Raw genomic sequence first — 25409 nt, 5'->3', positions numbered from 1 at the left:
AATGTGGTTTTAACATGCAATGATTGATATGTCACTATAGGGGGCGCTAGACTCAACGATCAGCCATATTTTCTAACCTGATAGAGTTTTTATTATATATATATATGTATTTATATTTATTTATATACTCACACGCGCCGCACATGCTAACCGTTAGCATCTAGAAAGTGAGACCTAACTACGTAAGCAAAGTGCATCCACAGAAATGGCTTAAGTTTGTTGTAGCTAAAGAAATAACCGGTAAAGGTACTTGCAAAAGAAAAACAAAACAAAACAAGAGTCCCTGCTCGGTTTGAGTACAAAGTGGACAGTACAGTAGTTTTCCCGTAAGATACACAAGATGGCTTCTCTCTCTGAACCGTTAGCGCCGCGGTGGAGTCGGTCGAATGCTTTCCCGCCGTTAGCATACGTCGCTAACGCAGCTAAATCTTCAAACGCAGCTAAATCTTCAAACTACATCGTCTGTCGTTTTACGCTTCCACTTAAAGCAACACTGCGTAACTTTTTGGACGTGGCGTGATTTCCGAGCTTCCATGGAAATAGAAAGTTAAAAAAACGTAAACACAGTGAGGAGGACACATGTTTTTGTAAGATTTTCAGTGCAATAAGAACATCCAAAATGAAAAAAAAATAAAATAAAACAATATTTATTTTTAGTTAATTTAGTTAATTTAGTTGTGCGATGGGGCTTTAAATTTTCCCTTATTAATAAATGTGGTTGATTAAAAGTTTGCATTTTAAGTAGGTTATCTTATTATGAAATTGTAAGAAAGAGACAACTTAAAACATTTATTTATTTGTTTTATTTTTTTTTAATAGAACTTTATTTTTCGCCCAATTTAAACCGCTATCTTGGAATTTCTAACTTTCTGAAGAAATGGCAATAATTTATCTTTCATTCGTATATTTAGAGCGGATCACTTATGGTAAAAATGAAATAAAATAAAAAGTAACACAATATTAACAAATGAATAAATAAATGTATAGGAATGATTGTGCGTCGCTCTCTCTTTAAGCGCCGCGTATGACATTTGTCCCCCCTTCACTTTACAATTGTGTCTGTTGCCAGGCGACGTTTAGCCTCGGACAAGTCGCTATTTAAAGCCCGCGGCAACGATTCCTGCTTCGACTCGGACGGATCTGCTGCTGAAACGCGGCCATATTTCACTTAAGTATTGCATTCAATTTAAAGACGATTCATTTTGGTCGGCGAAAAAATTGTTTACCTGTGACTTTCAGTTTACTCTTTATATAGCGTTGCTTTTAAAAGACAAATGCACTAACTTACTTTGAGACAAATTTCCATCTGTTTTTGCCACTAAACTCTTCGCAAACCGTCAAAAATGTCGTCAAAAAACCCACATATTTTCCACATTGCGTCGTCTATAAAGTAGGTGTTCCAAATTAAGATGCGAAAGCCGCGGCGGACGAGGGAAAAGCATTCGATAACCCGCGGCGCCCGTGCCCTCGATGCGGCGAATGGTGCGCGGGCGGGCGGACGGCGGGCGCTGTGCTAATTGTCGGCGCTAGTTTTGCCTCCTCGAAATAGAAAAGAGGTTACGCTCTAATAATACGTCCGGTAATTAGTGACATTATGATGACAGGAATGGTCCAGATTTCTGGTTTCAGAACTGTGCTACATCCGTACATGGAACAGAAGGAAAAACGAGAGGGATGGGAAATGTTTTGTGTTGTCGTGCGTCGTTTGCTAGCAAACGCTTGGAGTCTACTCTCTTTCCCGGTGTGTTCAAAATGGCCACTTTATTATCAGGTGCATTAAGTAACAGTCGAGGTCGATTCTATTGTTGATGCGCAGAGTTTCTATTGTATTATTGCAACGTTTTAAGGATTGCAACTCAAAACCCGGCTCGACATTTGCATTTTGTCCGTTTCAAAGTTCGAAAACGGGCAATATTTTCGAGAGGTTGAACTCTTTAAAACGTCCAAACGGCACAAAAAGGTTCCCGTCGCATCCAATTTACCGTTGTTGAAGCCAAAATTTAGGTTGAACGATCACAATTGTGGATTAAACATTCGAAAACCGCCGAAACGTTTCAAGACTTTCTGATAGGACGCTTTAAAAAACCCGCAAAATGATATTGAGTTGCGCTCACACTTGCGTACATCAGAATCGGGACTAAACCTGGACTGGAACGGGATGGAACCGTGTCCAGACCAGGAAGGTCAACGTCAAGGTCAAGAAATCACGCAGTCGACGTTTTTTCCAATCTCGGTGGCACAGCAAATGAGCCGGTTGTTACTCGCCGTTGCTAATAAAATGGCCAGTCGATGTTAGCGCGGCGTCGCTTGCGTTCGCGGCTGGCATCGGCTTTACGTTACCGAATGTTTATTCCACAAACGGTTTACGTGACCTAACTGGGTCGTATGTAACGGGACTCCCGCCTTGTCTCTATAGGATCAGGCTCGGGCTAAACACCGCTTTTGTGACTTCGTAAAGGCGTCTGCAACGAGACACCGCCGCCTATTTCCGAAAGCCCTCGGCGAGTCGGTGAAGTGTGAGACTCGCCGATTTAGCGCCGTCTTGGGTGTTAAAATGTATTGTTGTTAGTGTTGGTCCGCATGATGTCAGGAAAGGAATCTGGTTTTAGATTTACAGAACACTACATCAAATATTAGACCTGAAAGTTGGAAAGAGTAGGTTAAATTTGACTTTTTTAACACGTTTTTTGCTTCGTTTTGGTGTGAAATTCATGCTGTGATTGACGTTTTATGTTTGAATACAGATTGGTATCATCAAACTATTTATATGTGATTAATGTGGTTCTATATTAGTTGTAAATAGAAACATTTACTAAATAGACTAGTCAAGCTGCTAGATTACCAATAGCAAATTAAATGGTCAATTTCAATATTTTCCAAAACATTTTAGTTGGTTATGACTTGGTTGTTTGTGCATATCATATTTAGAGACGACACGTTTGTCTGTAATGTTCCAAAGCATGGCATTAAACAAACGTGTATATACATCTCCATGGAGACAAACAAGTGACTCCACCAGGCCAAGTATGTTTTTTAGCCACAAAATCGTACTATGAATAAATTAAAAGACAAATACGTTTAATGACATACTATGTAACATTCCAGGCTAAGCAATATCATCTCCATGGAGACAAGGCGGTGTCAGACCCACAAGGGAATTCACATAGTGCCCCGTTCAGCCGTTTTGTTATTTCTTTTTCATTTTACGGCAACAAAACGGCGTGCGCGTCGCATTTCCACTTTGCGCAATTCCGCTTTGAAAAATGAAATAAATTCCGACGTAAACAAATCTCGCGTTCCACTAAATTGTTTCGAATATCAATACAACCCGAGTCAGATGAGCCACTTGAGCTGCTTTGTAAAGAGAAAGGCCGCGGAGAGGTCGCCCGGTCTGAAGCGCTTTTGACGTCGGGCGGAGTCAGGTATCTCCGCTCGGCCTTTAACTATTCATCCGCCGTCCATGCGTCACGATCGCTAATGCGCTCCGGGCGTTCTCCAGGCTCTGTCCGCACCGCTGCGCCTTTTCTCCCTTTCTTTAACTGCCAAAAAGGAAAAGGAAAAACGACTTGATTTGAGTCGGAGCACAGTTTCCATGACCACCGCAAACACAACCGCCACCGGCAATTGAACACGACACAAAGCGAGTGGACGCAGGGGGGGAAACGGGAGCGTTCGATGCGCTAGCTTTTGTTTACATGTTGTTGTTGTTGTTTTTTTGGGTCTATTTTCGTTCTAATTGTGCCTTTTCGCTCATGTCAAAAAAGGGTGTGCTTGATTGTTCCGGGTCCTTGTGCGTTGGACAAGACAAAACGGGCGGGAGTGGGTGTCGCGGCGGTGTGAAAAAGGTGTCGATGAAATGGCCAGAGGTTACAGTTTTTTTTCCGAACATGCTGAGATTATAAATAGACCGCGCCTCCTTCTTTTTGTGTTTTCTCGTTCTTTTTCCAGTCATGCAAAACGTCGCCGTCGCATACTTTGCATGACGCGGCGGCGACTGATCCTGGACTACTGAAACGACCGCGCCGATAACCGCCCCGTGTCGATCGACTACTAGATTTCTGTACAGCTGGGTAATTTTTTGTTGGTTTTGTTGGTTTTATGTTGTTTTTTTTGTTGTTGTTGTTGTCAGACAGTCCGTGAGGCTCTACTTCTTTTTCTTCTGGAAGCGTCTGAATTGGTTCTGAATGGCCAGCGCCGCCTTCTCCGTCTCGGGCGCCTCCAGGTCGATGTCCACTTCCTCCTCCGGCTCCTGCTCCTGGGGCTTCACCGCGGAGGCCTTTTCTGCGGGAAAATCGACAAAACAAAAGATTCAGGGAAAAGAATCGGAAATAATTAATGCGCAAAACCACAGGGGTGGAAGATGTACCGTATTTGCCTGACTATAAGTCGCACCTTTTTTCATAGTTTTGGCCGGGGTGCGACTTATCCAGAGTGACTTATATTATTCGTTTTTCACACTGACAACCACAAGAGGGCGCTCTAGGCTCTAAGCGACGCAGAAGAAGAATCTGCACTTCCTCTTCCTCTGGAGTTTGTGGAGTTGTTTAGAAGTGACACAGAGGAAGAAGAATTCAGTGGATTTAGTGATTTGGGGTAAAACTGATGCTTTGCTAAACTTGTTAGCATGTTCTTTATGCTATAGTTATCTGAATAACTGTTCATATGTTACGTTAACATACCAGACACTTACCACAGTTCTGTCTGTGCCTCATGTAGCTGAAGGTGTTAGCGTTAGCATACGTCATGTAGCTGAAGGTGTTAGCGTTAGCATACGTCATGTAGCTGAAGGTGTTAGCGTTAGCATACGTCATGTAGCTGAAGGTGTTAGCGTTAGCATACGTCATGTAGCTGAAGGTGTTACGTTAGCATACGTCATGGAGCTGAAGGTGTTAGCGTTAGCATACGTCATGTAGCTGAAGGTGTTTGCGTTAGCATACGTCATGTAGCTGAAGGTGTTAGCGTTAGCATACGTCATGTAGCTGAAGGTGTTAGCGTTAGCATACGTCATGTAGCTGAAGGTGTTAGCGTTAGCATACGTACACCTATTCACCATGTTCTCTCATCTGTTATTATTTTAAACTGCATTTACAGATGAAATGTCTGTTCTTGGTCTTGGATTTTATCAAAGAAATTTCCCCAAAAAAATGCGACTTATACTCCAGTGCGACTTATATATGTTTTTTTCTTCTCAATTATGCATTTTTTGGCTGTTGCGCCTTATAGTCCGGAAAATACGGTAGTAAATATTGTTACTTAAGGAAAAGTATAAATACAAGTGCAAAAAGCGAGTATATTAAAAAAAAAACGTATGAAGAACGTGTTTAAAAATTGCACTTGAAGAATTTTAGTCAATAAATGTTTCGATGTTTCTGGACTTGTTTTGTGTATATTTTTGTTTGTCACCATTAATGTGCTAAAATACAATCCCTCAGACCATACGCAGAGTACTTTTGACTTTTCAATCCAGTTTGAAAATGTAGTGCAGAAGAAAGTACAGCTTCCTGCTTTCAAATGCAATGATGTCAAATTAAAAATACCCGCCGTAAAATGCAAAACCAAACTTATCTTAGCACAATGAAAATCTGATTCCATCTTGAGCAACGACTGTTATCATATGATGCTACAAAAATACACTCTTCAAATGTATTTTTAAATGAAAAGCATAAGTTATATTTGTGTTCATGCATGTGTAATATTCCCAAAACCTTTTACAATGTTCATGTGTTCACTCTTTTTCATCGGGAGACCTCAGCCATTCGCCACAAGACGTTCTGTAATTGCACGTTTGTGTCGCTGTGAGACGTGGCTAAAGCTAGCGGCGCAACTACCGGTGTATTGTCAACTATTTCTGCATTTATTTCACTTCTCTGCGCCTCTGAACCTCCATTTAACTTCTCTTTAAACTCTTTATACGTAACGCATTGGCTCTGGATAATGACGGACGCATTATGAACTGGAAATGTCATATTTTCAGTCCTGGTTTAAGTGCTGTGCGTCGATAAACAGGAAACAGGCAATGCTAACGTGAGCTAGACTTGTGTCGCTAAGTCCGTCGGCCCAACGTACAACCTAAGTTACCTTCAAATATGGAAACGTCGCGGTTTATCACAAGTCAGCGTTTCCAGTATGTTCACATTTCCTCTTCCATGTCTTCTTTTTGCCGTGTTCTCTCTCTCACGCAATCGTCTCGCGGCGGTGTGCAGCGCCGCCTTAGCTAACGCCGACCCGGAGGCGAAGAGAACCCGGTCACGTGGGAAGCTACGACCACGAGCGGCCCACTTTGGATCGCTTAAAACGGGCCTGCGCGGTTCACTTGAGACGCTTTTCAGGCCGTACCGATCCGCTCCGAGGCTAACCGGTGGAAACGGCGCTAATCGGAGCGCCGCTTGAGGCTCTTACGGCATTCCGGTTTCGTCGCAAACTGCTTCCATTGCGGTATACGTAAAAGGCAGGTACTTTAATCTAATTGTTGCGTTTACGAGGTCGCCTTTTATTGCGCTGCGCTAACGGCCTCGCGCGCGTCTGGGGTTTATCGTCGCGATTGCCTGAATTACGCACGTGTCTGCAATTAGCGGTAACGGCACAGAAGTGTAGCGCCCGCGGCACACCTCGTCCATTGTTTCCCGCACGCCAGAACATAAGGGATATTACGTGAGATTAAGCTGCAATTACACTCCGCTTGTTAATTTATAATAATAATAATGATATCGACGGCAGCGCGATGCAGCGTCAAAAGCATAAATCATCGCTCATGCTAATCTCAAGGTGCGAAAATGTGCTTCTGGTATTATGTCAGGCGACGGAGAATTCTATCCGTCTAAAACCGAGACATGGAAAGACGTCTCCATGGAGATGTTACTGGTTATGCTTGGAATGTTCCGCAATAAGACTATTTTATCTTGCCTTTTTTCAATTGCAGCTGTTTTGATAGAAAAGAAAAGAAAAAAACGTCTTGAAAAACATGCGTTCTCACAGTGTGCGGGTGCGACTCTCCACAGATCTGACATGTAACTTGACCCAGTTGTGTCTCCGTCTAGCTTTAATACACCTTCACAGCGAACTCGCTCTCCGCTTTGTCTTTGTTCATTATTGATTTATTTTAGCTAGACGGCTAATTCTCCATAAGGTATGAATGGAACAGGAAGTGGACCTAAACTGGGCTCTAAACTGGACCAAACCAAGTCTACATCAGGACCTAAACTGGACCAAACCAAGTCTACATCAGGACCTAAACTGGACCAAACCAAGTCTACATCAGGACCAAAACTGGACCAAACCAAGTCTACATCAGGACCTAAACTGGACCAAACCAAGTCTACATCAGGACCTAAACTAGGCCATCCGATAGATCTGTTTTCTTTTGCCATGGCAATGAGGCTCCGAACGCCGTGAACAGGGAAACACGCAGCGCTGCCGCCCTGACACACATTCATAAATACATTCAAAGGTGCTGCCCACGTATCTGAGCCGAGCATGTGTTATTCATGAAGTAACACGAGTCACTCTTCTTCTTCTTCTTCTTCTTCTTCTTCTTCTTCTTCTTCTTCTTCTTCTTCTTCTTCTTCTTCTTCTTCTTCTTCTTCTTCCTCTTCTTCTTCCTCTTCTTCTTCTTCTTCTTCTTCTTCTTCTTCTTCTTCTTCTTCTTCTTCTTCTTCTTCTTCTTCTTCTTCTTCTTCTTCTTCTTCTTCTTCTTCTTCTTCTTCTCGTCTACAGTAGGAGTGTGGGCGGAGCTGGGAGTCCTGGCCTCGGGGTGCAAACATCTGCCGGAGCGTTCCTTCGTGACCTTCTCCAGTCGTTTCTCGTCATGATCAGACGCCACTTCCTGTTTATCGGGGAAATCTCGAGGACGTTCCAAAGATCCGATATTGGGTCTCGACTTTGTTGGAAATGACTCGCCGTTTTGGAAAAGAAGCCTCGACAAAATCCCCACGTTTAACATTTGAACACTTTGTATCTTTTCTGTCGAGGGCGTTGATGTTAATGAAGATGTTAATGTTCCACAGTGTCAAGTTGAATTATAGCTTTTATTCAGCTGTTTTAAATCTTTGAGCTTTATGGGGTTTACTTATGTCTTTGATTTATTTCTAACACGTATAATAATAATAAAAATATAGCCGCAAGCGGCAATGATCGGCCCTCGCCACGCCGCCGCCACGCCGCAAGAGGAGGGGGCGCTAACGCGCCCCAATTGTCCTTTTATTACATCTACTGCTGAATCTGTGACGCTGTCACATCTTCTCCCCTTTGTTTTACCATCAAAAAGAGATTTTATTTTTAATTCTTGGCAAAATGTGCGGCTTTGCCGCACAGACACCGTGACTCTTAGAATAAAAATGTGGATAACTTTTGATGGTCCTGAAGATGAGTCTCACCAAATTTCACATTAATAGGGCTAACGCCCCGAGGGGGAGGAGTTTGTGAAAGTCTAAAGTGTAAACATGTTCTGGCGATTTCCCCATTGGAATAACATGGGAGGTTTTGGTCATCGCTACGGCAACGCCATAACAATTATGACATGGGTCTCAATGACTTTTTTGATGGGTATGCCAAAATTGAGTTGTGTGTCAAATTTCATATAATTTCGCAAAACTAAACATTTAACCTCCATATAAAATCTGTAGAGGGCGCTGTGGCTCCAAATTAATTAATTTCACTTCAAGTAGGTTTAGGGCAAAGAGTTTAACAACTGATTCTAATTTGACGCAATTCGGACTTTATCTGCGCAAACGACAGAAATGTTAAATTTGGGAGATTTCTGAAATTCTTGCTACAGTTTGCGGCTTCGCCGCACAGAGACCGTGACAGGTATCAATGTAATTTGAATAACTTTTGATGTCCCACTCCTCATACGTCTAGCATTTTCACCAAATTTCAGCTTTTTAGGGCCAACGCCCTGGGAGGAGTTCGTAAAAGTACGACGTTTGGAAAAACTCCGAAGTCATGTTTAGCCATTTTTGAAGCAATATGGCCGACATTTGGTTGGGCGGACGGCGTTGCCGTAATAATATTTTTTACTTCTCTTGTCACCATCTACCTCTGCGCCAAATTTTATGATTCTACAATCAGATTTTTTTTGGGTCATTTCCCATCTCTCAATGCATTTTTGGTACATTTGGGGGCGCTGACGCGCCAATTTTTTTTATTTTAGAAAAGGGAAATAGCCAGAATGTAGAGAGGCACGATTTTTAGAGGTGTGAACATTTTTGTGACTTTTCGTCAATGTTCACTGGGTGAAAAATAGGGGGGTTTGTCCCGAGAAGAAAGAAAGAAAGAAAGAAGAATAATATTCCGATGCGAAAACAATGTTTCCCATTTTTCAAATATCATAAACTATACATTTTCGGAAAGCGCCCGCGCTTTCCTACCTCATGGTGTGGGTCCCTGGTCACTGACGGGTACTTTCGATAATTTTGAGTGGGCTCCGCCCACTTTGTGTTTTTGGCCCTCTATACAGTAATAATGTTCAATTTTTGCATTACATGCTTATATGCACGGAACATGCAAGAGATGGGGAACGTCTTCGTGAGCTACTTAGCGCAAATGAGTGCTTTATATGGGGATGATGACCGCGAATTTAAAGTGCTCGTTTAGTGCGCACTTTTGCACGGGCTTCGCTCGTTTACAACGGTAATGTTCCATTTTCCTACTACTAATTAGTATGCACGGGGCGTGCGTGAGTGAAGGAGTGCGTTAGTGAGTGTTTGGAAGTGGGCGAGCGCTTCGCGCTCGATTTCGTGCGCACTATGTGCGCACTTTCGCAGCCGTGCTTCGCACGGCCTTACGAGGTTAATAGGCCTCTCGCCAGCTTGTGGCGCTCGGGCCTAATAATAAATAATAATAATACAAAATAATTCAATAATTAAAATAATAATGATAATAATAGTAATACAAATAATACAAATAATGAAATAATAATAATACAAATAATTTAAAAATATGAATAATAATAATACAAAATAATTCAATAACTAAACTAATAATAATCATGATAATAATAGTAATAAAAATAATACAAATGGTGAAATAATAATAAAAAATATGAAAATATGAAATAAATAATAATACAAATATATAATGATTAAATAGTAATAATTAAAAATATTATAATAATAACTACAACCTACACCTTTTTCTTAACAAAGACTTAATTCAAAATGTTAGTTTATTACATTTTTGCAAGTTTTGTGCATTTTCGTCATCGTTTTATGCCAGTTTGGCCCAGGTCGCCCTTGAAAAACACATTTCGACCTATACGGGTTTCTTTACTAACGATGAATGAATAACGTGCTCAACAATGAACGCACGAGCAGGCGGGACATGAACACAATCTACCAAAATAAGACACACAATCTACCAAAATAAGACACTCTTTGTGCCAGAAAACCCAAACAGTTTTAGTCCATGTAAGAATCAGCAAACGCCAAAAAACTAAAAGCGGGAAAAGTTGAACTCCCCCGAGGAGCCGCCGATCCTTTCCGATCCTTCCGCCCCCGTCGCCCTCGCCGGCGCCCTCCCGCTGCCCCCCGATGGATTACGCTCTCTGCATTGGCCGATGGGATTATTGATGAGACGCGCTGTGCAAAAACTTGAGCCTCTGCGAAAACTTTTCATCCGGCAGACGTGAGCGGGCGCGCTGCCAGAACCACTTTGTGCGGGCTTTCGCTTCGCTCGGGGAAACGGGCGTGACCTTCCGACGCCGAGGAAAGTCGGGATTCTCAAATTGTGTCGGTCAGAACAGCAGGTGGAGATGGAGCATTAGAGCGGTGAATAATTCATGCGGCACAAACAGTGAAGTGAACTGCCCTAATGCAGGTTTGGGGATGAATATTTCCTTTTTTTTGGAGATTGGACGAGCAACGTGTTTCCAAAATCGTGATCGGGTCAGTTTAAAGAAAGAAGCGCAAAGGTTTGAGCGAAATATATAAACTGTAGAAGTAAAAGACGAATCAGCAATAAATAAAATGAATAGAATAAAGAAAGAAAGAAAGAATAAATACATTGATGAAATAAATACATTGATGAAATAAATACATTGATGAAATAAATACATTGATGAAATAAATACATTGATGAAATAAATAAAATTAATAAAATAAACACATTGATAAAATAAACAGATTGATAAAATAAATAAAATAATAAAATAATAAAATAAATAAAATAAATAAAATAAATAAAATAAATAAAATAAATAAAATAAATAAAATAAATAAAATAAATGAAATAAATACATGGATGAAATAAATAAAATAGATAAACTAGAGAAACTAGATAAACTAAATAAAATAAATGAAATAAAATAAATAAAATAAATAAAATAAATAAAATAAATAAAATAAATAAAATAAATAAAATAAATAAAATAAATAAAATAAATAAAATAAATAAAATAAAATAAATAAAATAAAAACAAAGCATAAATAAAAACAAAACATAAATAAAAATAAAACATAAATAAAAACAAAACATAAATAAAAATAAAACACAAGTAAAAATAAATTGAATTGAATTGAATAAAATAAAATACCAATCACAAGCATTTGAGATTTACTTGAAATGTTGACACAATTTTAAGTCCTAATTAGTAATTTGCAATGGCTGCATTTTGTAGGTGATGTAATTACTTCTGCAAACGGCCCTTTTATGAACAAAACCTACAATAAACCTCTACAAACATGTTCTGGAATGTAGTTTGGCCTTTTTTTGTGTTTTTCTCTGTTACTGCTATAGAAAAGCCACAGTGTTAAGTGAAGCCAGTTGCTTGTCAACTGCTTTGCAACAGGTTCACTGAGACGACAGAAGCAGAATGTTCGTCGATGTTCAGTGGAGAACGTTCGCACACAGAAGTGAAAAGAAGCGCCCGCGCGGATCTTATCTTACCGAGATATATCGCCGCGGCCTAATGAAGTGCTGACGGAAGTAAACGGTCTCACTTCACTGCGCGAGTCGTTACACAAACTAGCGCTTATTAAATGCCTGCTAACGTCTAATCATTATGAACATGAACAGAGCCTCTGCGCTGCAGTTGCTTCTCTTCTCCTCTGCACATGCTCAGTTAGAGCTTCTCTTCTCCTCTGCACATGCTCAGTTAGAGCTTCACTTCTCCTCTGCACATGCTCAGTTAAAGCTTCACTTCTGCTCAGTTAGAGCTTCTCTTCTCCTCTGCACATGCTCAGTTAAAGCTTCACTTCTGCTCAGTTAGAGCTTCTCTTCTCCTTTGCACATGCTCAGTTAGAGCTTCTCTTCTCCTCTGCACATGCTCAGTTATAGCTTCACTTCTCCTCTGCACATGCTCAGTTAAAGCTTCACTTCTCCTCTGCACATGCTCAGTTAGAGCTTCTCTTCTCCTCTGCACATGCTCAGTTATAGCTTCACTTCTCCTCTGCACATGCTCAGTTAAAGCTTCTCTTCTCCTCTGCACATGCTCAGTTAAAGCTTCACTTCTCCTCTGCACATGCTCAGTTAGAGCTTCTCTTCTCCTCTGCACATGCTCAGTTATAGCTTCACTTCTCCTCTGCACATGCTCAGTTAAAGCTTCTCTTCTCCTCTGCACATGCTCAGTTAGGGCTTCTCTTCTCCTCTGCACATGCTCAGTTTGGCGGCTCGTGCTTGTGTTAGAGGGCGGAGCGTGAACGGGCCTCTGAACACGCGCACAGACTGAGCAGCCGCAGGAGAAGAAGAACCGAGCTTCCTGCAGTACAGCTCAGCGCCTGTAGAGGCTGCAGCAGCAGAACTGAGGGCGAAACTGGTTTATTTGGATATATTTCGGAGCAATTAAAATGTTGTCGTGACACGCAGTAATTTTAGACTTTATTGGTCAATCACTGCTGGCCTTGATTGCCCTGAGCGCACGCCACTGATGTGAAGATGTTTTTTCTTTGCATGGAATGTTCCCCAGTTTGTGGAGTATCACCATGGAGACGAGCACATCACAGACCAGAAAAGTGACATAGTTCATCTTTAAGACAAACATATGTACATATAAATACACCAAAAAACACAATCGTAATTGACTTGATTGTTCAGAGAAATGTAAAATACCAACAAACTAAACAAACCTCCTGTACATAATGTTCAGTAAAAGTGCAGTTAAAGAGAGTTACCTTTGTTGTCGGCCGCGGTTGTCTGGCTGTTGTTAGCCGAGTTAGTGGATGCCACCTGCAACAGACAAACACACGGTCAAAACCTTTACAATCGCATCACAATATGTATGTTTCGGCGTCAGAATTCGGTTCACGCTGCGGGTTCGGAGTGAGTCTTGAAGCATTTGAGAGAAAACTAAAACCCGAGCTGCAAAATACAAGAATCGCACGCATTCCAGAACTCGTTTGTTGAACTCTAAACTGTGTAAGAGCGATATATTCGTACTCGTATCTAGTGTTGGCGCGACGCAGACATTTCAAACTCGACGTCGACATTAGGATTATACTCGCTTCTCGATGCCAGAATGATAATTTAAACATTCTGGTCTAGTATTAGTTCTGAAAAAGCTCAAGATCGTTCTAAAACTGTTCGTGAAACGTCACATTTTGTCCTGTTTATGAGATTTCTTGCTTTGATTATCGATTATTGTCTGCTTTTTGATTCTTTTGACAAGGCGACTCATATCAGAATTACTCAAATTAGGCAGCATTTTCATATATAAGTAAATAAAATAGCCTGATGGAGAAGGAAAGGGAACCAAAAAAGCTCCGTCGATTTAACTCTCGACCGGTCAGCGACTTCGCTTTGGCCTCGTTTCTTAGTTTTGGCGCCGCGTTCACGTATCACAATAGTTCACTGCGATACCGTCAGTGCGACCGCCGACATCACACATCCCGTCGCGACCTCGCCTCCCCGTCGCGCTCCGTCGGCGGCAGATGGTCGCAGATGGTCGCGCTCGGAGTGCCGCGTTAACAACTCCGGCGTGCCATCGTTCTGTCATCGAGACGTTCTTGCTGCCAACGCGACGGACGCTCGGCGGGCGGGGGGGCGGACGCGGGGGGGCGGCGTTGAGGCGTTCCCTCGGGAGGCTGAGGGAGCAAGGCCAGTTTTAAGCGTCGCCGATGGAGATGGAGATGGAGTGGAACGCCGCGGAGAGCCTCATTACGGCGGCGAACTGAAGGTGATTTGTGCGAGCGCGAGGCTGAACGAGAACGACATCGGTTTGAAGTGATGGAGAGATTCCAGACGCAAAGTGTGGAACTATTTCTACAAGAACAACACGAGGGGAAGAGTTAAAGAGCAGATTGATTGAACTACGCTGTCTGAATGCGTCTGTGCAGTACGTTTGTAGGTCTGGATTCTGTTGTCCTGGTTTGGTCCTGGTTTGGTCCTGGTTTGGTCCCGGTTTGGTCCTGGTTTGGTCCTGGTTTGGTCCTGGTTTGGTCTTGGTTTGGTCCCGGATTGGTCCTGGTTTGGAAAAGGGGTTTGGTCCTGGTTTGGTCCTGGTTTGGTCCCGGTTTGGTCCTGGTTTGGTCTTAGTTTGGTCCCGGTTTGGTCCTGGTTTGGTCTTGGTTTGGTCCCGGTTTGGTCCTGGTTTGGTCCTGGTTTGGTCCCGGTTTGGTCCTGGTTTGGTCCTGGTTTGGTCCTGGTTTGGTCCTGGTTTGGTCCTGGTTTGGTCCCGGTTTGGTCCTGGTTTGGTCTTAGTTTGGTCCCAGTTTGGTCCTGGTTTGGTCCCGGTTTGGAAAAGGTTTGGTCCTGGTTTGGTCCTGATTTGGTCCTGGTTTGGTCCTGGTTTGGTCCTGGTTTGGTCCTGGTTTGGTCCTGGTTTGGTCCTGGTTTGGTCCTGGTTTGGTCCTGGTTTGGTCCTGGTTTGGTCTTGGTTTGGTCCTGGTTTGGAAAAGGTTTGGTCCCAGTTTAGAAAAGGGGTTTGGTCCTGGTTTGGAAAAGGTTTGGTCCTGGTTTGGTCCTGGTTTGGAAAAGAGGTTTGGTTCTGGTTTGGAAAAGGTTTGGTCCATTTTGTTGTTGAAAATTCGTTCAGAGTCTCGCGTATTGGCAGAAGGAAAGACGTCTGCGGTCTGTCTCCAAAAGGTTTGATTTCATGGCTTGTTGTAACACGTCGACCGATCGACTCCAAATATTTCCGTCAAACCTTTTTCGAGAGCCTTTCTGGCTTCGTAAATGTGCAAAACTCAAATCAAAGTGCGCTCGGAGAAGAAGACCTCGTAAACAAAGAAAAGAAACAAGCTAAAAACGACTTTCGGGCATGTTTTTTGAGGACGGAACGATTTCTTTTTGGTGAAAACAGTTTTTGCTCTTGGCCGTGAGAGAGTGCATCCGCGACCCTCGTGTGCCACTTTGGCGCCGCCGGCCGCTTCCTCTCCCGAACGTGACTCGCCTCGACTCAAGTCCGACACGCAACTTTCCACTGGTGCCAATGAATCACGGGGATGAGAAACTAACGGCGGCTCGCGGCGCGTTCGGGCGAGGTCGGCGCTCACGCTCCGGGGCGGCGCTCGCTGTCCCGCTTTGATCCGCGGTTCAGTTTTCGTCTGGACCTGGTCTCAGTTCGAGTTTAGTCCCAGTTGTGTCTGTGGAAATGTGGATGTGGCCTATATTTACATGTTTGAAGCTAAACATACATTTTTAGATGAAGGGTCTGGAATGCCTTATTATCATTTTTTCATGCCTCATCTTTTTTTTTTTTTTTTCATGCCTAATAATTATTATTATATTTTTGAATTGCTTTATTATATATTTTTTCATGTCATGTTATTATTATTAGATTTTTAATTGCCTTATTATTTTTTATCTTTCATGTCTTATTATTATTATTGTACTTTTTAATTGCATTATTATTATTTTTTTTCATGTCTTATTATTATTATTATGTTTTTAAATTGCATTATTATATTTTTTTCAAGTCTTACTATTATTATAGTATTTTTTGATTGCCTTATTATTTTTATTTTTCATGTCTTATTATTATTATATTTTTAATTGCATTATTATCATTTTTTCATGTCTTATTATTATTATATTTTTAAATAGTCTTATTATTATTGTATTTTTCAATTGCCTTATTATTTTTTTATTTTTCATGTCTTATTATTATTATTTTTTTATTGCCTTATTTTTTTTTTTGTAACAGGCCTTATTGTGATTATTTGTTTTTGTTATATTTAGCTATTATTTTGTTTCATGTTGTAACTTTTCACCAAAGATGTAAAAAAAAATGGACAAATTTGACCAACTTTGGACAAAATGGGACGTTTTCTTTGGGTTTCTTCTCTTTTCTCTGTTTTTGCTTTATTATTTGCTGTATGTATAATTCTATGTAGTTTTTCTCTCTGGTCTTGTTTTCTTCTTTCACTGTTTGTTTATAAAAATAAAAAAAAAGAAGCTCACAATATTTCGGTGTCAAAATAATTCTTCAAAAATAGCATCAAATTAGTGGTGGGGCAAAAAAAAAAAACATGGGCCAAAATGGAGAATCCAAATAACGATATTCAGACGATATTATGTCAATCCATGTTTTAAACGTGTCAGCTGAGGTTTGATTATCAGACAAACGTGAAATGTCTGTAAAATGAATCACAAAAGTGCAGAAAAATCACCTCACATTTCTTTTTCCTTTTTAAACAGCTCTTTTAATTTTTTTTTTTTTTTTACAATAAACAATATACGCAGTGTTAAACTGCTGCATGTCTTCAAAAGAACATTCACAATATTATCAAAATTGTCTCCGAATATCAAAATATACAACAAGAAAATTGTGAAAATATGAATCAAGTAAATGGATAAAACCATAAAAATTCAAAAGACATAAATTATCCTATGAAGTTTACAGTGGCATTAATCCTCGTGTCTCCACATCAGCCTGACCTCATGCTCTTTATGATCCGTGCAGCAAACGCCCATAACTCACTCTGAAGCCTGTATTTAAGCACTGACAGCCTAGTCCTGGTTTAGACCTGGTTTAGTCCTGGTTTAGTTCTGGTTTAGTTCTGGTTTAGTCCTGGTTTAGTCCTGGTTTAGACCTGGTTTAGTCCTGGTTTAGTTCTGGTTTAGTCCTGGTTTAGTCCTGGTTTAGACCTGGTTTAGTCCTGGTTTAGTTCTGGTTTAGTCCTGGTTTAGTCCTAGTTTAGTCCTAGTTTAGTCCTAGTTTAGTCCTGGTTTAGTCCTGGTTTAGACCTGCTTAGTCCTGGTTTAGTCCTGGTTTAGACCTGGTTTAGTCCCAGTTTAGACCTGCTTAGTCCTGGTTTAGTCTTGGTTTAGTCCTGGTTTAGACCTGGTTTAGTCCTGGTTTAGACCTGGTTTAGACCTGGTTTAGTCCTGGTTTAGTCCTGGTTTAGTCCTAGTTTAGTCCTGGTTTAGTCCTGGTTTAGACCTGGTTTAGTCCTGGTTTAGACCTGGTTTAGACCTGCTTAGTCCTGGTTTAGTCCTGGTTTAGTCCTGGTTTAGACCTGGTTTAGTCCTGGTTTAGACCTGGTTTAGACCTGGTTTAGTCCTGGTTTAGTCCTAGTTTAGTCCTGGTTTAGTCCTGGTTTAGTCCTGGTTTAGTCCTGGTTTAGACCTGGTTTAGTCCTGGTTTAGACCTGGTTTAGTCCTGGTTTAGTCCTGGTTTAGACCTGGTTTAGTCCTGGTTTAGACCTGGTTTAGTCCTGGTTTAGTCCTAGTTTAGTCCTGGTTTAGTCCTAGTTTAGTCCTGGTTTAGTCCTGGTTTAGACCTGGTTTAGACCTGGTTTAGACCTGGTTTAGTCCTGGTTTAGTCCTGGTTTAGACCTGGTTTAGTCCTGGTTTAGACCTGGTTTGGACCTGGTTTAGTCCTGGTTTAGACCTGGTTTAGTCCTGGTTTAGTCCTGGTTTAGACCTGGTTTAGTCCTGGTTTAGTCCTGGTTTAGTTCTGGTTTAGACCTGGTTTAGTCCTGGTTTAGACCTGGTTTAGTCCTAGTTTAGTCCTAGTTTAGTCCTGGTTTAGTCCCGGTTTAGACCTGCTTAGTCCTGGTTTAGTCCTGGTTTAGACCTGGTTTAGTCCTGATTTAGACCTGGTTTAGACCTGGTTTAGACCTGGTTTAGACCTTGTTTAGACCTGGTTTAGACCTGGTTTAGACCTGGTTTAGTCCTGGTTTAGACCTGGTTTAGACCTGGTTTAGACCTGGTTTAGTCCTGGTTTAGTCCTGGTTTAGTCCTGGTTTAGACCTGGTTTAGACCTGGTTTAGACCTGGTTTAGTCCTGGTTTAGACCTGGTTTAGACCTGGTTTAGACCTGGTTTGGACCTGGTTTAGACCTGGTTTAGTCCTGGTTTAGTCCTGGTTTAGTCCTGGTTTAGACCTGGTTTAGACCTGGTTTAGACCTGGTTTAGTCCTGGTTTAGACCTGGTTTAGACCTGGTTTAGACCTGGTTTGGACCTGGTTTAGACCTGGTTTAGTCCTGGTTTAGTCCTGGTTTAGACCTGGTTTAGACCTGGTTTAGACCTGGTTTAGACCTGGTTTAGACCTGGTTTAGACCTGGTTTAGTCCTGGTTTAGACCTGGTTTAGACCTGGTTTAGACCTGGTTTAGTCCTGGTTTAGACCTGGTTTAGACCTGGTTTAGACCTGGTTTAGTCCTGGTTTAGTCCTGGTTTAGACCTGGTTTAGACCTGGTTTAGACCTGGTTTAGTCCTGGTTTAGACCTGGTTTAGACCTGGTTTAGACCTGGTTTGGACCTGGTTTAGTCCTGGTTTGGACCTGGTTTAGTCCTGGTTTAGACCTGGTTTAGACCTGGTTTAGACCTGGTTTGGACCTGGTTTAGTCCTGGTTTAGACCTGGTTTAGTCCTGGTTTAGACCTGGTTTAGACCTGGTTTAGACCTGGTTTAGTCCTGGTTTAGTCCTGGTTTAGTCCTGGTTTAGACCTGGTTTAGACCTGGTTTAGACCTGGTTTAGTCCTGGTTTAGACCTGGTTTAGACCTGGTTTAGACCTGGTTTGGACCTGGTTTAGACCTGGTTTAGTCCTGGTTTAGTCCTGGTTTAGACCTGGTTTAGACCTGGTTTAGACCTGGTTTAGACCTGGTTTAGACCTGGTTTAGACCTGGTTTAGTCCTGGTTTAGACCTGGTTTAGACCTGGTTTAGACCTGGTTTGGACCTGGTTTAGACCTGGTTTAGACCTGGTTTAGACCTGGTTTAGACCTGGTTTAGACCTGGTTTAGTCCTGGTTTAGACCTGGTTTAGACCTGGTTTAGACCTGGTTTAGACCTGGTTTGGACCTGGTTTAGTCCTGGTTTGGACCTGGTTTAGTCCTGGTTTGGACCTGGTTTAGTCCTGGTTTGGACCTGGTTTAGTCCTGGTTTGGAGGACAGGATATAGTGTGAATGTTTTCCAAATGTTATCTCGTATAGTTATATATTCGTAGTTATATCGTAGATATAACTTTCCAGCCCAAACACATAGATCCTAAAAGCAGATCTCCGCCGCTCCGTGTGAACAAAGGCGTTGACTAAAAGCAGATTCCGCAGCGTTCAGATCTGCTTTTGTTAATCCCGACGTGAGATTTGCCAGAGCAGCCATTTTGGAGCAAAGTGCATTTTTGTAAAGAGCTTGAGATGATTAAAAGCCGTATTTATTTGGACTTGTCAGCGGGAGTTGAGACTCGTGGGTGAAACGTGTTTGAGAATCCGCCGCAGTCGTTTCCTGTGGCATCAACGCCGAATAAAAGGAGCCGTGACCTCGCTCCAAAAAAGAAAAGAAAAAAAAAGACTTCTGCTTCATTTGGCGGCTCGTAATCTGACAGTTTCTGCTCGATTTAAAGATGCAGTATGGAACTTTTCTGATGTACAGTCCAGTATTTGCCAGGAATGACCTACAATTTGGTATTTAAATGTTTTTCGAGGTATTTTTGAGCAGTAAAAACCCACAGAATGAAATAAATGCCGGGGTTTTGGCTTCAATGCCGTACTGCGGAACATTTCAGGCAAAGCAACGAGACAAGAAGGTATAGTGCACCGTTTAAGGTATTAAATGTCTTCTAAATTGACTTCCATTACTTCTCAAACTGCCTTCACTCGTCACAGTCACTCGTCAAGCAGCTATTGCGTTAAGCCTCATTTACACCGCTTCGCTCCACAGTTCCCTGATCTGATGGCATTGATGACGTGTTGTATGCGCGGGAACCTGGACACAATCGCACACGTTTCCATGCATAATAAGCGTTGGCCGGTTACGGCACAAAACGTTTTCATATCGACGGCGTTAAAGGGGCAGTGTGGAACATTTCGCCCGGTGAAAACGTCCTCGCTTTGTCTAGAACGTTCCACCGCATCAACGTATCCGAGCAGAGTTGAAAAATGATCGCTAGAGAGTCGAAAACTGCCGCTCTACTTCAGCCAATTCATTATACTAAAAATGTTCTACAACTAAACGTGTGCTTCCACAACTGTTACCTAGCAACCACACTGTAAACAAGGGCCACGATCCATAAGCATTACACTATATGAGTTGACGAAACAATATTACCTGATGACACCTTTTTTATTTTGTAAAATGGTTGTTTAAACTGTCAGAAAAAATGTGCGTAAACTGTCTCTACATTTTGGATGGAACGTCGCTTATTGATGACATCACAGAGGGATTCGGCTCTTACTGCTTTCGGCGATTTACAACATTTGTTTTTCTCCGCAAACCGCAACGTGACTGATGCAAAACTATGATAAATATTTACTCACCGTTAATCCCACTGATGAACGTAATCGTTAGAAAAACCTACAAACGTGTCAAATGCACTTTAACCTTTGGGCTCTTGAACCGGGCGTGATGCGGCAGCAAAGAAGAAGAAACGCTCGACACGATTGTAATTGATGTAACGTTAGCGAGCTCGGATGGTTTCTAAACTAAAAATAAGTGTTACCTGCAGCTACGTTGTTAAAAGCGCAGATTCAGCGATTTTACTATTGGTGAAATCAAAATGTCGACGTTTTGCAGAGTAAAAAAACAAACGAACATGTGAACGCGGAACTTCAGTTTATCAACTTGGAAACCCAAGAATCCCACATGAATTCCCCCCCCCCCCAAAAAAAAAGAAAAAAGACTGGTACTCCTATAATTTATATTTAAAAAAAGAATGGTGCACCTTTAATTTATTTTAAAAACGAATGGTACCCCTATAATTTATATAAAAAAGAATGGTGCCCATATAGTTTATAAAAAGAATGGTGCCCCTATATATGTATATATTTTTTTTAAGAATTTATAAACAAGAATAATGGTGCCCCTATAATAAAATAAAGAAATGTAAAAATGGTGCCCCTATAATTTACTTTGAAAATGATGGTGCCCCTATAATTTATAAAACTACTGAACCGAATAAGTGAAACATTGTCCGTCTCTGGACCTTCACTAATGTCGTCTCCTCTGACTCGACAGATGGACATTTTCGCGGCCGGCGCTCGTCCCGTTGTGAAAAATAGCGCTGAGTCTTTTGTGAGAGCGGAGAGGGTCGTCGGCTTGTGCCCCGGCCCCGGTGAATGATGGGTAAAAACCATTAGCCGCGCGGGCACTTAACCTCCTTCTGCTCCATAAGATTAATGCTGCGGAGAGCTTCCTGTAACTATTAAAGTTTCTGCGCCGTTATGCATTATTCAGGCTTTTGACGATACTTCTGTGCGTTTTATCTGTGGCATCGCGGTAGATTATTCACCTTTTGTGTATGTTTGCGGAACGAGTGGAAAGAGAGTAGAGTGGCGAGCACTCACGCCTCACAGCGAGAAGGTCTGTGCTTCTGACAGTTTGGACTCATTGAACTAAAATGCAGTTAAGTTTCATATATTTAAAAATGTGGAATTTTTTTTTTTTTTAAATGTTAACACCGAATTGCTTATTTTTTTGTTTATAATTTCACTTCCAGTTTGTAATTCATGACATGACACTAGGAAATTACCCAGCAAAAAACTGGAAAAAAACTCTACACATTTTTTCAAATAATTTTTTTCTTTGGACTACTAAAGATAATATATGAGAGCGACTTTACTTTGTTGAATTCATTTTTAGAGAGTCAAAAAATGTGTTTCGTTGGTTGTAAATTCTGCATAAACTTTGACTGGAATGAGCGGACCTGGTGTGATGTCACTTCCTGTAATAATTGTCAACATATTTACTCAACGTTTTACCCACAAATACCGGTATAAAACTCTAATTTAACACGTACAACAGGTAAAAACACACCAAATTAAGTCACAATTAGAAAATCGTAAAAACCCGTCATACGTCACTTTAAATCCACCCACAACGGGTCAAATCCTCGCGCTGAGGTCGTGACCAAGATTAGCCCAAGATCTGAGTTTGACCCAGCGGCGCTGATGGGTCAAATGTAGAAAATGAATTTCGAGGGATTAATAGTATCTTAAACCTCAAATCCCCTTGCGACAAAACAGCAGCAGATGGCGCGTTTAGAGTGCGCAACTGGAACGCGGCTAAAACAATAGCTTTTAATGCTAACAAATGAAGGTTTGGGAGGGAAATCCAACATGAAAAACACAGATTGTGAATAAATATATTAAAACAACTAAATTGGGTGTTAATATTTGAGAAACTGTAACTGATTTTAAAAGAATTGTGACTGATTCCTGCATGTTTGAGTAATCTTGAATTATTTGAAAAATGTTCAACCAACCGTTATACACGAACCCTTTCAAAAATAAACATGAAAAAATGCTGCTCGTTACGGTGAAACGCCACCACGAAGAGGCGGGGCTTATCACTTCTGCGTTTAGTACAGGAAGTCAATCGGATTTTCTAAAATTTGTAACGCTTCAGCTCAATGTCTGTGGGTTTTGTGTGGATGAAGAATTGGGACCGTCGACACCGCAATCCACAATTTAAAAAAAAAAAATAATAATAATATTGTATGAAACACGAGAATTACAAAAAATATGAAATACATTAAAGTTTATAGCAAGAGTTAAAAACATTTTGCTGTGAATTAAGGCCATTTTTAAGTGTCTCAGCTTTACGAAGTCTTTGAATTGGAATAAGTCCTAAAAACGTTAAAGCGAAGCTAAAACGGACGAATTGCGGTTCCACGACGAACAAACCGTTAAATAATCGTTGTAGTTTAGCGAGAAAAAGAAGCTCACAGTGTCGTCTTCCATGAACATAAACACGTAAACGCTTTTCCAACGCTCCGGGAGACCTTTCTCTCTGAACCTTCGCCCTTGTTCTCGCCCCGTCGGAGCCTCGGGTCGTTGCGTAGAAACCCCCCTCATCGGGCCCCCTCCGATCCTCTCGTTTATACGCGGTCGTCCGGCGAGTGATCCACGACCGCCGCGGGAAACGACGGAGACAAAAGACGATGCATGCGGCGAAGATAAGGAAGCGAGGGAAGCGCGGCGACGGGACGGAGCGCTCGTCGACCCTCCGCGAGCCGTCGCCGTGACGTTGTAACCGTCGGGAATGTGCTAGAATGTTTTAGAATGAGAACGAAGCTTTAAAATGGACCGCGAAAGTGCAGAACGATCACTTTGTAGCAGTGTTTGGGAGATTATACGAGTCAATTTTCTCTCTTTTGAGCTCATTTAAGTCGTTGTCTCAGAAGTCGTCGAGTTAAACGATTATTTCTATGAAACGTTGAGACTTTTAAACGCATTAATAACCAGGTGATTACAATATTGGTGACTGGAGGCTTCTACATAGAGACTAAGTACAAATAAAGTGATTTTTTAATGAAAATCAGTCGTATTTGTCTGCTTTTTTTGACATTTCGTTTAATAATTCCACTGTCTTTGTTATAAAAAGTCAATTTGTGTGTGTTTTTGAGTCTGCGGTCCAGATAACAATGAGCTGGATTCAGAATATTCTTCTTAATTTCAATAACTTCAAAAGCACCGACGACAACAACAAAAAAACTGCAATTTTTAAAAAACTTTTCCCATTTTCAAAAACAAGTGAGTAGAAGAATAATACTTACTTTTCTCACCCTCTTTCACTTACATAGAAATTACAATTATATATAAATAATAATTTCATACAACACAAAACCACACCATTTAGTATCAGTTATTATTTGTTTGTTTCAATGTCCTCATCATTTTATTTCATCATTTAAATCTTTTTTAAAAAACACTTCTTAAGATTCTTCCAGAGACACACAACGCCAACGCGACGGAGACATACACGTTGTTGCCAGCTGGGGCCTTGAACCCTCAACAAACTGCCGCTTGCGGGTGCAACCGGCTCTCACGGTGACACGCCCGAGCCGCCGCCCCCAGCGTTCTGTAATAGCTACGCGAAATTTTCAGCCCATTTTATTCATCGTAGCGCGCGCACATGACTTTTGTTTTCAACACGAGGTCTGCGTGTGGACCGGGGGGAGTTTTACCTATAAATTTAACCGCACGATCGCACCTCTGTTCCCGTACATTACCGCGCAATCTGCGAAAGCGCATTTTGGTCGAAATACCATTCATCCGCGTCAATTCACGATTCCTGCTTCCGTTTTTCTATGATTAGTCGTATGAGTTAACGCGCTAACTAAGACAGCGCTAACTAAGACAGCGCTAACTATGACAGCGCTACCTATGACAGCGCTAACACAACCAGACGATCGGTTTTGCTGCTGTGCGTAGCGGACGTCGTAGCATAAAACCGCTAAACGATTCTAGCAGTCGCGATTTGTTGATTGTGACGACGCAAACTTCACGGCTGAAACCTCTCAGGATCGAGGCTTTTTTCCGCAGGATGTTGTCGATCTGAGAAAAGGCCGAGCGGACTCGATGGGACGCGTAATTACACGTCTCGAGATGGCGACACACCGCGTTTGTTTTTAATTGGTCCCGAAGGAGACGAGGGTTTTTCCACAACACGTTCGTCAAATATATTCAGCTGCAGCTTTCGAGAGAGAGGCATTTGAGGTTTACGTAACATTTTAGAGCAGGAAATAGTGAGGAAATAGCGCTATTTTGAAATAATGTTGATCGAGTGGAAGTTAAAAAAAAGTAGTGACTCGAATAATGACAAAGAGGACGATAATTAAGTTGTTTTCTTTGTATTGTTCAAACTCAATTTTCGATTAAATTTAAATTTGAAAATGGTGGGCTGAAAATGGAAAAAAATGACTTTCAGACTTAATTTGAAAATAGACGAAATCAGGAATTTTCGACTAAATGTGACTTAAATATGTCGACTTTTTTATATTGTGATTCTGTTAATGCCATTGTGCCTTTATTATTAATGTATTATTATCTATTCATTTTATTTTATTATCATTTTAGCTTTAGTTTTCGATTTAGAATTTTTTATTTTTTTTTGCTGAGATACAATCTACCTTCTGTTCACAACAGCGTTACAAAACCTCTGTAAATTATGTCGGTCCAATGCTAATCACGTACTGAACAGCTGCGAGGGAGCGGCTGGGAGAGAACAAAAGCCACTTCCAACATGGCAGCGAGTCGAGAGCCGCGAGGGACGAGGTCAACGCCGAACAACGAGGGAACAACGAGGCAACAACGACCCCAGGTA

The 25409-nt window shown here is 41.5% G+C and overlaps 1 protein-coding gene across 1 annotated transcript in view; it reads right to left on the bottom strand.

Annotated features, from left to right (window-relative positions):
- Nucleotides 1–3772: 3772 nt before the first annotated feature.
- The window catches only part of pcp4l1 (Purkinje cell protein 4 like 1), a 51373-nt gene continuing 29736 nt past the window's right edge, over nucleotides 3773–25409 (bottom strand). Inside the window, exons 3-4 of the mRNA XM_072458724.1 lie at nucleotides 13104–13158; nucleotides 3773–4281 (exon numbers count right to left, since the gene is read on the bottom strand). Coding sequence (XP_072314825.1) covers nucleotides 4145–4281; nucleotides 13104–13158 — 192 coding nt within the window. The 3' untranslated portion in view covers nucleotides 3773–4144. The remainder of the gene's footprint in view (nucleotides 4282–13103; nucleotides 13159–25409) is intronic.

Source organism: Eucyclogobius newberryi, unplaced genomic scaffold (assembly GCF_026437365.1).
Source record: "Eucyclogobius newberryi isolate DKJ021-1_F unplaced genomic scaffold, fEucNew1.0.hap1 SCAF_22, whole genome shotgun sequence".
Taxonomy (NCBI): domain Eukaryota; kingdom Metazoa; phylum Chordata; class Actinopteri; order Gobiiformes; family Gobiidae; genus Eucyclogobius; species Eucyclogobius newberryi.
Note: the sequence above shows the minus strand (reverse complement) of the source record. Positions and strands in the feature narration are given on the sequence as shown.